Source organism: Dasypus novemcinctus, unplaced genomic scaffold (genome assembly GCF_030445035.2).
Source record: "Dasypus novemcinctus isolate mDasNov1 unplaced genomic scaffold, mDasNov1.1.hap2 scaffold_174, whole genome shotgun sequence".
In the NCBI taxonomy this organism is placed as follows: Eukaryota; Metazoa; Chordata; class Mammalia; order Cingulata; family Dasypodidae; genus Dasypus; species Dasypus novemcinctus.
In genome coordinates this window covers 302,671-318,707 of record NW_026688162.1, presented here as the reverse complement: position 1 = coordinate 318,707, position 16,037 = coordinate 302,671, and the positions used below count along the sequence as shown (strand labels likewise).

At 64.7% G+C, this 16,037-nt stretch overlaps 1 protein-coding gene across 1 annotated transcript in view; it reads right to left on the bottom strand.

Annotated features, from left to right (window-relative positions):
* The window catches only part of EPS15L1 (epidermal growth factor receptor pathway substrate 15 like 1), an 82,695-nt gene extending 69,224 nt beyond the window's left edge, over positions 1-13,471 (bottom strand). Inside the window, 1 exon segment of the mRNA XM_058292630.1 lies at positions 13,396-13,471. Coding sequence (XP_058148613.1) covers positions 13,396-13,428 — 33 coding nt within the window. The 5' untranslated portion in view covers positions 13,429-13,471.
* Between the last annotated feature and the right edge of the window lie 2,566 nt (positions 13,472-16,037).

Below are 16,037 nucleotides of genomic sequence, written 5' to 3'. Positions count from 1 at the left end.
CGCCGCCGTCGGCCCCACGGGACCCCCACTTCCCTTCGCCCACCCCCCTCCCGGGGAAGTGCCCAGCACGGGGGTCAACAGAGGACACGCGGACCTCAGGAGGCTGCCGGGCCGGCCCCTGCCTCAGTTTCCAAGGTGAGCACAGGGCGGTCAAACGCCGGCGACCGCCACCTCACGCGCCATGCAGCCATGGCCTCTCCACGAGCAGCCGCACCGTGCCCCGAGACCCTCCCTCCCCGCCCCGGAGCCCCCAGCTCCCCCACTGCGCACAGGCCCTGCACAAAGAGCAAGTGCGCTGCGTGCGCCGTCTCCCCCGCTCTGGGCTCCCCCGCTCTGGGCGCGTGAGCTCACCCACCCGCTCGTTGGGCGAGTGCGCGCCGGGCACGGGTGAAGGGAATGGCGCCCCAGGCCCGGGGCGGGGGGCTGCACGGCCTGGCGGGGGGTGCAGGGGTCCTGGGAACGGGCTGGAGGGTTTCGGGGAGACGCGGCAGCCCTGCCCTGCCCACCGCCACGCCCCCGCCTGCAGGGTGCCGCCTCCCGCCTCGGGAGTCACTCCAGGGCCCCCTGTGTCCCCGCAGGCCCCGAGCCAGGCGGCCCCCGTCCTCCTTCGCAGTCCGCGGGCCCGGGAGGGGGCTCGGGGGCGACATGCCCGCGGCAGGGCGGGGGGCAGCCGGGGGGCGTGTTCAGTGCGCGGCGTGCCCCGCCCCCCGCGACCCCTCGGTGGCAGATGTCAAGGACATGGTGGGCGAGAGGAGGCCGGGAGAGGGGGCGGGGGGCGGCTGGGGGTGTCCCCTCCTGCGCCCTCCCCCCCGTGGGGCCCGGGCACCCCCTTGCGGGCGCCAGGTGCGGGGAGGGCCGGCGCCCGCGCGGGGCCGGGCTGTTTTGCGTCTGGGTCGCTTGGCTTTTGCGCTGTCAGTTTTTCCCCGTCTCCATTCCGCCCTCCTCGACGCAGAGCGGTCTGCGTTCTCCCTGCTGCGGCTACGGCGGGAGGGTGGTTTTTCTTCCCCGTTGTTGGAAACTTAAAAAAGTGGTAAGGGGACACCCGGCAGACGGTGGCGGAGTGAGGGCTCCTGGAGTCAGCTCCTGCTCCGGGGCAGTTACAAACCCGCAGCGCGCTCTGGAGCTGCTGAGGCGCCTGTCCGGGGGCTCCAGGGGGCCAGAAGGCGTCCTGCCACATCCCTGAAGGAGCGGAAGGAGCAGATGCCCGTCTGCAGAGAAGAAGCCGGGGCCATCCCCCGCCTCGGGAGCTGCTCCGTGGCTGGAATCGAAGGCGCCACTTCCCCAAAACGGGGGAGGAGGAGACGGCTGGCTGCCGGTTTCGGCTGCTGCTTGTAGACTTGGCTGGCTAAGTGATCCCCCTGGGAACAGGGTGGGGTGTGAATCTGCCCAAGCCGGAAGGAGACAGGTGGCCGCCATTCTGACTCCGCCCCCAGGTGAGGGGAAGCCGGGACGAAAGTCACAGGAAAGTCACAGCGACAGCAGGGACCGGTTTCCTTCACGCAGATCCGCCTGCACCCTGTCTTCGCTTCGGCCCCGCCTCTGGGGGGGAGGAGGCTGAGGAGCCCTGCACCAGCCCACACAGGTGATGCAGGGAGCTCTGGCTGCCACAGGCGGAAAATCAGAAGTCTACCAGGGCAGCTGCGCTCATCCTGCACCCCATCCTGCACCCGCACTGCAGAGACGCTGCCCGCACCTGCGGCTCCATCCCCGCCCCAGGCAGGGGAGAAAGGGGCGTGAGGCTCCATCAGTCTCTCTGGGCAACGACAGTCTAGGTCTGTACGTGGATTATTCCACACAGCTGTGACTCTGTCCCTACCCGGCAAAGGAGGAAGTTGGAAGAAGCTTCATTGGTCCCTGGGGCAACGAGGGCAGCTTGAGCCTCCACAGCTTGCAGCACCAACTACATGCTTGGCTCCTACTGCACAACCAGCAAGGGAGAAAGGATAGGAAGCCCTAAACTAGAGAGAAAAACTACACCTAGAATAAATACTCTTGTAAGCCAGATGCCAAGACACCAACAGAAAAGTACAATCCACACCAAGAAACAGGAAGCTATGGCCCAGTTAAAGGAACAAGAAAAGCCTCCAGATGACATAAAGGAGTTGAGACAACTAATTACAGATGGTCAAACAATCTCCTTAATAAATTCAATGAGATGCCTAAAGAGATTAGGGATATTTTGAAGACACTGGATGAGCACAAAGAAGAATTTGAAAGCATACACAGAAAAAGAGCAGATCTTATGGGAATGAAAGGTGCAATCAATGAAATTTAAAAAGCATTGGAATCATATAATAGCAGATTTGAGGAGGCAGAAGAAAGCATTGATGAGCTTGAAGAAATGGCCTCTGAAAGTGAACATACAAAAGAACAGATGAAGAAAAGAATGGAAAAAAGTTGAACAAGGTCTCAGGGAACTAAATGACAGCAAAAGGCATGCAAACATACGTGTCAGGGGTGTCTCAGAAGGAGAAGAGAAGGGAAAAGGGCAGAGGGAATATTTGAAGAAATAATGGTAGAAAATTGCTCAATCCTATTGAAGGATCCAGATATCTCTGTCCTAGAAGCACAACATACTCCCATCCAGAAAAATCCAAACAGACCAACTCCAAGAGACATACTCATCAGAATGCAAAGGCCAAAGACAAAGGGAGAATTCTGAGAGCAGCAAGAGAAAAGCAATGCATAACATATAAGGGATATCCAATAAGATTAAGTGCTGATTTCTCACCAGAAACCATGCAGGCAAGAAGACGGTGGTCTGATATATTTAAGATACTACAAGAGAAACACTTCCAGCCAAGAATCTTATAGCCAGCAAGACTGTCTTTCAAAAATAAGGGTGAGATTAGAATATTCACGGATAAACAGAAACTGAGAGAATTTCTAAGCAAAGGTTCAGATTTTCAGGAAATACTAAGGGGTGTGCTAGAGCCTGAAAAGAAAAGACAGGAGAGAGAGGCCTGGAAAAGAGTCTAGAAACGAAGATTATATCAATAGAATTAACTAAAAGTGTCAAGAGTGGTGAAAATGAAATATGACAGCTAAAACTCAAATAGGAATAAATTTAACCAACGATGTAAAACACTTGGATTCAGAAACCTGCAACTCAATGTTAAATCAAAAAAGGCCTAAGTAACTGGAAGAACATTCCATGCTCATGGATTGGACGAGTAAATATCAAGATGTCAGTTCTACTCAAATTGATATACAGATTCAGGGAACTGGACTTGGCCCAGTGGTTAGGGCATCCGTCTACCACATGGGAGGTCCGTGGTTCAAACCCCGGGCCTCCTTGACCCGTGTGGAGCTGGCCCATGCGCAGTGCTGATGCACGCAAGGAGTGGTGCCCTGCCACGCAGGGGTGTCCCCCGCATAGGGGAGCCCCACGCGCAAGGAGTGCGCCCCGTAAGGAGAGCCGCCCAGCGCCAAAGAAAGCACAGCCTGCCCAGGAATGGTGCCGCACACAGGGAGAGCTGACACAGCAAGATGACACAACAAAAAGAGACACAGATTCCCGGTGCCGCTGACAAGAATGCAAGCAGACACAGAAGAACACACAGTGAGTGGACACAGAGAGCAGCCAACTGGGGCGGCAGTGGGGAGGAAGGGGAAAGAAATAAATAATCTTTAAAAAAAAAATTGATATACAGATTCAATGCAATCCCGATAAAAATTCCACCAGCATTAAAAATATTGAAAACATGATCACCAAATTAATTTGGAAGGGTAAGGATCCTGAATAAGCCAAAAACATCATAAAAAGGAAACGCAAACCCCCATCTCCAGACTTTAAATCACATTACCTAGCTTAGTGGTAAAACAGCAGGGTACTGGCTTAAAGACAGACACGTAGACCAACGGAACCAAATAGATGGCTCAGAAACACGCCCTCACGGGTATGGTCGAGTGGCTTTTGACTAGCCTGTCAAACCCACACAGCTCGGGCAGAGCAATCCGTTCGAAAAACGGAGCTGAGAGAACGGAGTAACCACAGCAAAAGGAGGAAAGAGGACCCCTATGTCACGCCTTATCCAGAAATTAACTCAGGAAGGATCAAAAACCTAAAAATAAAAGCAAGAACCAGAAAACTTCCACAAGAAACTGCAGGAAAATATCTCCAAGACCTAGTGGAGGGTGGTGGATTCTTAAAAGAGATAAGAGGAGGACTGAGCGGACTGCTGATGTTTGATGTAGAAAGAGGTTAATTAGCTTTACTGTAAACGTGTGGAAACGTACAGGGTGGATGTTAGCACACAGTGAGTAACAGCTATTTCATAAATGGGGATGTGGTTGAAGATGGCTGTCTGCGTACGTAAATGCCAACCGACACAGTGCTAGAGGATAATCCAGGGGCTGATTAGCACAGTAAACGAGGTGGGTGAGAATCGTGGTTCAAGGTACAGACCCAGGAGTGTCCTTTGTGAGCTAGAGCCAACGTACATCGCTACTGCAGGGTCGTGGGAATGTGGAGACGCACGGGGAAAATACAGCTGGAGTGACCCATGGACTGCAGTTAGCAGTAATAATATGATATTTCCACATCTGTGCGGAAGATATACTGTGCTGATAATGAGGCAGCACGGAAAATATGAGCCAAATGTACACTACGGACGTGGTCACAATCTGAGGATGTGATCTTATCTGCAACCAATGTCCCACCACAGTGCTGATAGAGGGGGGCTGTGTGGGAATCCTGCACGTATGTGCTTGTTTCCTAAGTTTACAACTTCTGTCATAAAAATATATTTAAAAATAATGATAGGGTGGGTTAGGGGAAAAAGCACCAAATGTAAGATAAGAACTATAAGACAATATTCTTTCATCATTTGTAACAAATGTCCAACGACAATGCAAGGTGCTGGTGGAGGGTTGATGTAGGGACCCCTGTGTGATGTTACGCATGTTTGCTTTGTGAGTTCACAACTTTTACTGTACACTTAATTGTTCATGTTATGGTCATATATAAACGATATAAAGATGACAATAATAGGTTTGGTTGGGGGGAAAATACAATGGTTAGTAGTAATATTTTGACAACACTTGTAGCAGTTTGATATTACTGATGAATTCCAAAAAGAAATACTGGATTATATTTGTAAACTGATCTTTTCCTCTGAGCATATGAGATTATATGGAATTTATAGGTTTACTTGATTAAGTAATTATGTAAACCTCTTGTGCCAGTAGGGCGTTGAGTCACCACCCCTTGGTGGGTGGGGACTCAGATACAAGGCAAAGGACAGAGTGGGGGGTTTCTGATGCTAGAGTTTTGATGTTGGAGTTTGATGCTGAAGCCTTACGCTGGAGCCTCGGGAAGTCAGCTCCCAGAGGAGAGAGAAAGCCAGACCCTGGAAGGAGGGACCCTGAGCCCAGAGAGAAGCCGGACCCTGGAAGGAGGGACCCTGAGCCCAGAGAGAAGCTGGACCCTGGAAGGGGGGACCCTGAGCCCAGAGAGAAGCCGGACCCTGGAAGGGAGGGACCCTGAGCCCAGAGAGAAGCCGGACCCTGGAAGGAGGGACCCTGAGCCCAGAGAGAAGCTGGACCCTGGAAGGGGGGACCCTGAGCCCAGAGAGAAGCCAGACCCTGGAAGGAGGGACCCTGAGCCCAGGAAGAAGCAAGACCCTGGAAGGAGGGACCCTGAGCCCAGAGGGAAGCCAGACCCTGGAAGGGAGGGACCCTGAGCCCAGAGAGAAGCCAGACCCTGGAAGGGAGGGACCCTGAGCCCAGAGAGAAGCCAGACCCTGGAAGGAGGGACCCTGAGCCCAGAGAGAAGCCGGACCCTGGAAGGAGGGACCCTGAGCCCAGAGAGAAGCCAGACCCTGGAAGGAGGGACCCTGAGCCCAGGAAGAAGCAAGACCCTGGAAGGAGGGACCCTGAGCCCAGAGAGAAGCCAGACCCTGGAAGGGAGGGACCCTGAACCCAGAGAGAAGCCAGACCCTGGAAGGGGGGACCCTGAGCCCAGAGAGAAGCCAGACCCTGGAAGGGAGGGACCCTGAGCCCAGAGAGAAGCCGGACCCTGGAAGGGAGGGACCCTGAGCCCAGAGAGAAGCCGGACCCTGGAAGGGAGGGACCCTGAGCCCAGAGAGAAGCCGGACCCTGGAAGGGAGGGAGCCTGAGCCCAGAGAGAAGCCAGACCCTGGAAGGGAGGGACCCCTGGAAGGAGGGACCCTGAGCCCAGAGAGAAGCCGGACCCTGGAAGGGAGGGACCCTGAGCCCAGAGAGAAGCCGGACCCTGGAAGGAGGGACCCTGAGCCCAGAGAGAAGCCGGACCCTGGAAGGAGGGACCCTGAGCCCAGAGAGAAGCCGGACCCTGGAAGGGAGGGACCCTGAGCCCAGAGAGAAGCCGGACCCTGGAAGGAGGAACCCAGGAAGCCTGAGCCCGCACAGACGTCGGCAGCCATCCTGCTCCGACACGTGGAAATAGCCTTTGGTGAGGGAAGTCACTTACGCTTTATGACCTGGTATCTGTAAACTCCCACCCCAAATAAATACCCTGTATAAAAACCAACCAGTTTCTGGTGTTTTGCATCAGCGCCCCTTTGGCTGAAACAATGCTCTTTTAATCATTAGTTAAAGTGGTTTACAACGCAAGGTACTGCAAGCAGGGTGGGTTATGCGAGTCCTGTATGAGGTTATGTACGTTTGTCTTGTAGGTTCACAACAATTACTATGCACTTCTTGTTTATGCACGCTTGTCTGAGTGATATACTTCAATAAGTTAATTTTTTAAAAGTAAAAGAAATACTAAGTCGTCGAGGGGGCGGCCACCTGGTCACCACGTTGCAGGCGCCTGCTCTGCCGGGTTCCGGGGCCCGTCCACCGCCCAGAGGGACCCCCGCGCCCCCAGCCGCCTCGGGGCTGAGGCGCACGACCCGGGGTTCAGCCCACGGCCCCGCGGTCCCTGCTCCGGCCGCCGCCGCCTCCACAGCCCACCCCTGTGCGTGTGGCACTGGCCCTCGCTCTCCCCACGTCACCCGGCACCAGCCCCCCCGCTGCGTGCCCCCTGTACCCCCCTTGCCCGCAGCACCGCGCACATTGCTGGGCTAGCTCCGGCCCTGGGCTAGCCCCGGCCCTGGGCTAGCTCCGGCTCTGGGCTAGCTCCGGCCCTGGGCTAGCTCCGGCCCTGGGCTAGCTCCAGCTCCAGCTCTGCCCGGGGAAAGGGCCAGACCCCTGCGCGCGTCCCCGCACTGCTCGAGGGCCTGCGCCGGCTGCCCGCTGCCCCTGGCAGCCCTGGGCACCCGGAGGCTCGAGGGCCGGCCGGCGGGGCCAGCCTACAGGCTCCGTCCAGGCGGAGGTCGGGGGAAACTGAGGCGGGGAGGCGGGAAAGGGCAGGGCAAGGAGAGCCGGCGGGAGCAGTCGGAGCCGGTCTGGGAGCCGGTTGCTCAGGCTTCCCTGAGGAAGGGCTGGCCTGGCCGGGACAGGAAGAGCAGGGCGTAAGCAGAGGCGATGGGGAAGAACATTCCAGAAGGAGGGAAGAGCAGGCGCGTGCAAGGGCCCTGAGGCAGGAGGGAGCCCGGGCGGGGGGCTGACAGGAGGGCCGGGGCAGGGCCAGGCGCCTCCTCTGCCTGCGCCCGGGTGGGGACAGTGCCCACCTGGGTGGGGACAGCGCCCGCCTGCTGTCACCCTGCCCGGGACCCGCCCGGCCAGTCGGATAGGGGGAGAGGGCTGGGGCCTGCCCAGGGCAGGGCCGGCGGGTGGGGGCGGCAGCGGGTCCCGGGGGAGCTGGCACCCTGCAGGGAGCCGTGCCCCACTCACCAGCCCCTTGCCCTCGCCCGAGCCGCGCCGGCGGGAAGAGGGGCGTGCGCCCACTCCTTTCAGTTTCCCCGAAGCGCCCGCCGGCCTCGCTCGGGGGCCCCCCGAGCTGGATCCCGGCCTCGCGGGCACTCAGCAGGCCGCTGCCCGCCGCCCGCCTCCCCCGTCGGCCAAGCGCCCTCCGTGCAGCCGTCGCCGACGCACCCCCGCGTGGGCAAGCCTCCCGCCCCCGCCCCGCGCCAGCCCCTCCTTCCCAGCCACCCCCGTCCCGCGGGCTGCACGCGGTCAACTCATGGGCGCGCGGGCCGCGGGCCCCCGCCGTGGCAGGGGGCCCCCACGGAACCCCGTGGGAAGAGATCCGTGGGGCCTCCCCGGCCCCCCAACTTCTGGCGCGGCGAGCTTCAGAACAGAGCTCAGCCGAAGCGAGCGGCTCCCTCTCCGCTCGGCCTCCGTGAGACGCGACGACGAGGTGCCACGACCGCATCGCAAAATCCAACGGGCCGTGTGGGATTGCGCCGGAGACCTTCGATTGTACGCTCTGGACGCACCGTGCCCTTTATTAGCATACGGCCGGGAGTGGATGCGGCTCGAGCGGTTGAGTGCCCGCCTCCCACACGGGAGGTCCCGGGTTCGGTTCCCGGTGCCTCTTGAGAAAAACAAACGACGAGCGAAACAAACAAAAAAACCGACTCAGGGGAGCCGATACGGCTCGGTGGCTGAGCGCCGGCTTCCCACACACGAGGTCCAAGGTTTGACCCCTGCCCCAGCACCTCAAAAACCATACGTGTGTATATACAGATATCGACGAAACTTGAATTCTCAAAACAAAACAGGCTTGACGCCGTGGCGATGCTTCGTAGCACTAACGACGACGGCGATCATAATAACAGTGGTAATAGTAACAGTGATGATGATGATACTGGCAGTGAAACTTCCCGGGACAGGGAGGGACCGTGCGGCAAAGGGCCAGCCTGGAGCAGGCGCCGGGTCGGCCCGAGCCCCGGGGGGCGCCGTGGGTGAGTGACCACGTCCCTGGGCCTCGGTTTCCCGGGTGACAGCGACGCTACCCACACGCCTGCGCCGCAGCTCCCCGAGCGCACGGGTCGGGCGGGGACCCCCCGCGCTCTCCCTCGCGGCCGGAGCGGGGCGCTGAGGAGCCGCACGTGCGCGGGCGGGTGCCGCGGGCCGGGGCATCGCCCTGAACCCGCACGGGGGCGCCTGGGCTGCGGCGGGCGCGGGCCAGCCGAGAGCGGGGACCTTAACGCGGGGACGAGGTGTCTCGGGCGACGGCCCGGCCCCCCGCAGCGCCGCCGGCGTCCTCGCGGGCCGGGCGGCGGGTGGCAGAGGCGGCATCTGTCTGTCCGTGGGCGCGGAGCCGGGACCCGACCTGAGGAGGAGAACTGGAAAGCGGGGGCCGGTGCGCGCGGCGGCCCTGCTCCCCGCGGGGCTGGGGGAGAGGCGGGGATGGGGGCCCCGTGGACAGTCAGAGCCGGGGCGGAGGGACCCGGGCGGCGCGGAGGGGCCGGGGCGGCGCGGAGGGGACGAAGTGGCGCGGAGGGGATGGGGCGGCATGGGGGGAGCAGGTGGAGGGACCCGGGTGGCGCGCAGGGGCCAGGGCGGTGCAGAGGGCACGGGGCAGTGTGGAGGGGCTGGGGCGGTGCAGAGGGGACGGGCAGTGTGGAGGGGGCAGGTGGATGGGCCAGGGCAGCGTGGAGGGGACGAGGTGGCGCGGAGGGGACTGGGCAGTGTGGAGGGGCTGGGGCGGTGCAGAGGGGACGGGCAGTGTGGAGGGGACAGGGCGGCGAGCTCCCGGGCGCCGCGTAGCCAGCCCAGGGCAGCTGAGGCGGCACGGCTCTTCCGGGGTGGGGGGGGCTGCACAGGAACCCACCGCCGGCCTGCTCCGGGGTGGGCCGCGTCCCCCAGGAGGACGCGGTCAAGGCCGCGGCAGCGGCGGGAACAGGGCGTCGTTTGGACACAGGGCCCCTGAAGACGGGGCTCGTCGGGCCATGGCGGGCCCCGAGCCACCGTGACGGTGTCCCCAGCGGGGGGAACTGGACGGACAGATGGGCGCTGAGGAGATGGCGGCGGCCCACGGAGACTCCGGGGGCGCGGCTGTAGACGCCCGGCCTGCGCGGTCCGTGGCACCGTGACACAGCGGCCACCGCCCGTCAGGCCTCAGCCCCTCCGTCCGCCGGGCTCTGGGGCGCGCTCTGGGGGGGCCAGCCGGCGGGGACCCCGGCTCCGTGTCCCCGTCTGTGGACGGGGCGGGGCGCCGCGCTGCCGTGCCCGGGGACGGGTCGCTGCGCCCGAGGCCCCGCTGCCGGGAGGAGCGGCCGGGCGGGAGGCGGGGACGGGGCGGGGAGGAGGCCAAGGGAGGGCCAGGCGGGCGCCCCCCAAGCAGCCGGCGGCCACGGAGCCGGAGGGAGGCACCAGGCCGAGGCCAGCGAGCTCGGGGGGCGACGAGGGGGCGACGAGGGGGCCGGGGGCCGCGGGGCACAGGCCGGCCGGGCCGACTCCGTGGGGGTCCCTGGAGCAGGCGCGCAAAGCCGCGTTCTGGGGAGACCGAGTCTGCGGGCGCAAGGGGGGAATGCGGGGCTGGGAGCAGACGCGCGGCGCCACTGGACGCCAGGCGGGCTTCAGAGCCTCCGGGGAGAAGCCCGGGGGAAAAGGCCCAAGTGGGGGGCACAGCGGGGCGAGGGGCGGGGGCAGAGTCGAATGGAGACGCGGGCACCCACAAGAGCCGTTTAAGAGGGTGAAGGAAAACGGGGGGGGGGGGGGCGCCACTCCTGGGGGGACGTCACCGGTGACGTGGCGAGAACAGCGCGGATCAGAGAGAGGCTGACGGGAGAAGCCCCGGCAGGCTGGGATGGAGGACACCCCCTGCCGCCACTGTGCCGGGGGGGTCCCGGCGACCCCGGAGCCACACGATGGTGGCGATCCGTGAGCTCGCGTGGCCCCCCGGCCAGTCCGCGGGCGCCTGGGAGGACCCGGCTCCGCTCGGGAACGGGCGTGGACAGGCCTCGGCGTACCAACACGACAGAAGGCCAGGCGCCGTGACCCGCGTGTCCCCTAAAGGCGCCTCCAGGTCCCGGCTTCTGGTGCCGGACAGGCCTTGGAAAGCGGGGTCTCTGGAGACATGATGATTTCAGAGGAGGCCAGACAAGCGGAGGGGGGGACCCCGTCCTGCGCGGCCGGGCCTCTTGGAAGAGGACAATGTGGACACAGGCTCGGCCCAGGAGGAGGGCACCATGAGGGCAGGGGCAGGAGCAGCTCTGCCGTGAGCCGAGGCGCACCGGGGGTCTCGCAAGCGCCGGAAGCGGGCGAGGCCAGGAGGGCGTCCCCCCGCGGCGTGAGGGGCAGCCTGGCCCTGCCACGCCTGATCCCAGGCCTCGGGCCTCCAGATAGGGAGTCCTTGTGGCTTTTGTGGCCACCTGCACGGCATCCCTAGGAAGTCGAGACCCCTGGCCCGGCCATCCTTCAACCAACGTCCACGGAAAGGCACAGAAACAAAACACAGAGACCAGCGACTGCACCCGTCTGGTGCCAGAGAACAGGGGGCTTCCAGGCCCTTCTTACAACTCCTCCTTCACTTCCGCTGCCAACCCTCCCCAGAAGGAAAGTCACGTGGCAACAGGGCTGGCAGGCGCGTTCCCCGTGCTGGCTTCATGCTGCCGTCTCCCAGGTGCTGGAAGCCGCGGCCCGTCCAGCCGACGGGGCTCCCAGCAGAAAGCTAGACGCCGTGGGCCGGGAAGCAGACGTGGCTCAACCGAGAGGGCGCCCGCCTACCACATGGGAGGTCCGCGGTTCAAACCCCGGGCCTCCATGACCCGTGTGGAGCTGGCCCATGTGCAGCGCTGATGCGCGCAAGGAGTGCTGTGCCACACAGGGGTGTCCCCCGCGTAAGGGAGCCCCACGCGCAAGGAGTGTGCCCCGAAAGAGAGCCGCCCAGCGCGAAAGAAAGTGCAGCCTGCCCAGGAATGACAGCACACACGGAGAGCTGACACAGCAAGAAGACGCAACAAAAAGAAACACAGATTCCTGGCGCCACTGAGAATGCAAGCGGACACAGAACACACAGCGAATGGACACAAGAGAGCAGACAACGGTGCGGGGGATAAATTAAAAAATCCATCAATAAAGACGCCGTGGGCCGTGGTCAGTGGTCTCAGGGGAGGCGTGAGGGGGGCTGCCGTGGGCGACGCGTGCCAGGCGGCCAGCGCGGGCCTCTGGGGAGAGGGGTGCCCACGGGGAGCCCCTGGAGGATGGAAGGCGCGGGCCCCGGGAGGACGGCGCAGGAGGCGGCACGCGCGGCCCAGAGTGGGCGCCGGGGAGGGCGTCCGGGTGCCCAGGGCAGGGCAGAGCCTCGGGAAGGTTCTGAGCAGGTGCGGGATGCGACCTCCTCCGTGCCTTCGAACGCTTCCTCGCCGGCTGCGCGACGGCGGCGGGTCAATGTCCCCCTCCACTAGGAACCCTTCCTTTGTGACGTAGGAAGCCCCTCCTTGCCGGGGGAACGTGAGGCGGCGTGTTTGCAAACGCTTTAGCACCCAAAAAGCGTTAGCTGTGGTGGCTTCTCAGCCTTTCGGCTGAGGTCAAGTGCGATAAGCACCAGCTCTCGATGTCATCAAATGACAGCTAGCGCGGAGGTTGGATGGAATATTTTTAAAAGAAATTCAGGATTGCGTTCTCATTCAACGAGCCTAGAAGCCTCACCCACAACCTCAGCTGCCAACGAGACACTTAACACCTGCAGCGCCTTCCCGCTCTGTTCACAAAGCGCTTCAGGACACCAGAACTGGCTGGTCAACAACCGCCGGTCGGGGTGCTGTTAATTTAGTGACAGCGGTGCAAGCTGGCTGGTTCTGGCAAGATCTAACAGGCGGCGGGGTCTCTCCGCCGGCCGGCTGAACCGTCTCGTCGCCTGTCACCTTTCTTCCAGCCGGGCGTCCTTCCTGGCTCTGATCTGGAGTCCCGAAGGCCCTGCGACCCAGCTACGCGATGGTGGGATGACGGCGTCGCCGGGGGCGTGAGTGCTTACGACGCTGCTGTCAAGGCTGTGCGGCACCTGCTCGTTGTGCCGCTGCGCGGAGGCAGCGCTGGGGGTCCCCTGTCCGGAGGAGGAAGCTGAGGGCTTCCTCCAAGGACACGGGGGACAGGGGCCAGGCCGCGTCCCTCGGCCGGGCCGGGCGGTCCCGGCGAGGGGCTGGGGATGCGGGGCTGGGTGCGGGGCCGGCTCCCGGCAGGGGGAGAGGCGAGGGGGGCCTGGCGGGACCCCGGGGGCCCCCCGCTCTGCGCGCGCGTCGCCTGCAGCGCGGTGGCCGCCCGGCGCCCTCAGGGCCGGGCCGATGAATGGGCGGGGGGCCCGGGAGGCGCGGCCGGCGGCGCTCGGGGGCCCGGGGAGGGCGCGCGGCCGGGGGCGCCGGGGCCCGGGGGTGCGGCGCGCGGGGTGGCCCCCGGGGGACAAAGGCCCGCGGCGCCCGCCTCCCCGGGCGGCCCGGGCGCTGCGCACGCGCCCCGGCGGGGCAGACCGCGCGGCCCCGCCTCGCCGCCGCCGGGAGGGTCGCGGGGCCGCCCCGCGCCGCGCCCCGCCCGCCCGCGCCCCCGGGGCCCCCGCCGCGCCCCGCGCCGCCGCCGCGGCCCTACCTGCTGGCCCAGGGGCACGAGCGGCGCCGCCATCTTCCCGCCGACTCGGGCTCCCAGCGCCGGGCGGGGGCGGGGCCGCGCGTGCGCACGGGCGCCGGGAGGGAGGGGGCGGGTCAGGGGGCGGGGCCGCGCGTGCGCACGGGCGCCGGGAGGGAGGGGGCGGGTCAGGGGGCGGGGCCGCGCGTGCGCACGGACGCCGGGAGGGCGGGGGGCGGGGCGGGGAGCGGGGCCGCGCGTGCGCACGGGCGCCGGGAGGGCGGGGACGGAGCGGGGGGGGGGGAGCGGGGCCGCGCGTGCGCACGGGCACCGAGAGGGAGGGGCGGGACGGGGGGCGGGGCCGCGCGTGCGCGGGGGCGCCGGGAGGGCGGGGCGCGCGCGGCTGCGCCCGGCGAGGGGCGGGGACGGGGGCGGGGCCCCGCGCGCGCAGCCGGGCGAGGGCGGGGCCTGGCGCCGGCTCGGCCCCGCCCCCCGCTCCCCGCCGCGCCCCTCCCCGCGGGCCTGGCCGAGGGGCCGCAGTGAGGGTGGGAAGGGGGGGCGCCGCGCGACTGGGGTCGGCGTCCCGGGGCGTCAGCGCTGCGGGGCGGGGCACGACCCGCTCGGGACGAGGGGCGTTGTCAGCTCTGGGGGGTTCTGTCAGCACTTGTGGGGGACCATGCGTACTTAGGGGACCATTAGCGCTTGGGGGGTCCTTCAGCATGGGGGGATCTCAGCTCTGGGGGGGAACCTGTCAGGCCTGGGGGGACCTCAGCACTGGGGGGGGCCTGAGCTCTGGGGGTGACCTCAGGTCTGGGGGGGCCTCAGCATGGGCGAACCTCAGCACAGGGGGCACTGTCAGCTGAGTGGGAGACCTCAGCACTGGGGGGCTTAGCCCTGCGGGGATCTCAGCACTGGGGGGGGCCTCAGCACTGGGGGATCTCAGCACTGGGGGGCGTCAGCACTGGGGGGCTTAGCCCTACGGGGATCTCAGCACTGGGAGGCTTAGTACTGGGGGGCTTAGCACTGGGGGGATCTCAGCTCTGGGGGGCCTCAGCACTGGGGAGCTTAGCACTGGGGGATCTCAGCACTGGGGGGCTTAGCACTGGGGAGCCTCAGCACTGGGGAGCTTAGCACTGGGGGATCTCAGCACTGGGGGGCTTAGCACTGGGGGGCCTCAGCACTGGGGGGCTTAGCCCTGCGGGGATCTCAGCACTGGGAGGCTTAGTACTGGGGGGCTTAGCACTGGGGGGATCTCAGCTCTGGGGGGCCTCAGCACTGGTGATCTCAGCACTGGGGGATCTCAGCACTGGGGGGCTTAGCACTGGGGGGCCTCAGCACTGGGGAGCTTAGCACTGGGGGATCTCAGCACTGGGGGGCTTAGAACTGGGGGGCATCAGCACTGGGGGGCTTAGCCCTGTGGGGATCTCAGCACTGGGACTGGGGGGCCTCAGCACTGGGAGGCTTAGCACTGGGGGAACTCAGCTCTGGGGGGCCCCAGCACTGGTGATCTCAGCACTGGGGGGACTCTGCACTGGGGGGCCCTCAGCACTGGGGGCCCTCAGCTCTGGGGCTCGGCCACCGTCCCCCGGGGTCTGAGCCTCCACGCCCCGCCGGCAGCCCTGTTCCCAGGCCTGGAGTCAGGCTGGGGCGCTGGCCCTGGGCTGCCCCTTCAGGAGGACGGGGTGCCCCGGCTGCGGTCCCCTCCCTGCCTCACACGCCCGCCCCAGCCTGGACGATGGTGCCGGGGGGAAGCCCTGGCCCAGAAGCAGCGTGGACACCGCCACGCCCCACGCGCGCGGCCACGCCCTGCCCACGTGACCACGACCCACCTGCCATCACCTTGACCCACCTGCGTGGCCACATCCCGCCCGCATGGCCACATCCATCTGCCATCATGGCCATGTCCCCGCGGTCATCGCTGCCACCTGCCTGCCCTCTCCACAACCCGCCTGTGTGGCCACGTCCCGCCTGCCATTACCATGTCCCACCTGCGTGGCCACGTCCCACCTGCGTGGCCACGTTGCGCCTGCCATTGCATGTCCTGCCGGCATGGCCACGTCCCACCTGTGTGGCTGCGTCCCTCCTGCGTGGCTGCGTCCGCCTGCATTGCCATGTCCCTCCTGCGTGGCCGCGTCCCGCCTGCCATTGCCTTGTCCCACCTGCATGGCCACGTCCTGCCTGCGTGGCCACATCCCAACTTTGTGGCCACATCCCACCTGCATGGCTGCATCCTGCCTGTCATTGCATGTCCCGCCTACATGGCCACGTCCCACCTGTGTAGTCATGTCCCGCCTGCGTGGCCATGTCCCACCTGTGTAGCCATGTCCCGCCTGCGTGGCCACGTCCCACCTGTGTAGCCATGTCCCACCTGCGTGGCCGCGTCCCTCCTGCGTGGCCACGTACCCGCCTGCCATCACCACATCCCGATTGCATGGCCACATCCCACCTGCGTGGCCACGTCTCGCCTGCCATCACCACGTCCTGCCTGCATGGTCGCGTCCCGCCTGCCATTGCCTTGTCCCACGTGCATGGCCATGTCCTGCCTACGTGGCCATGTCCCACCTATGTGGCCACATCCCACCTGTGTGGCCGCATCCCGCCTACCATTGCATGTCCTGCCTGCATGGCCGCGTCCCACCTGTGTGGCTGCATCCCTCCTGCGTGGC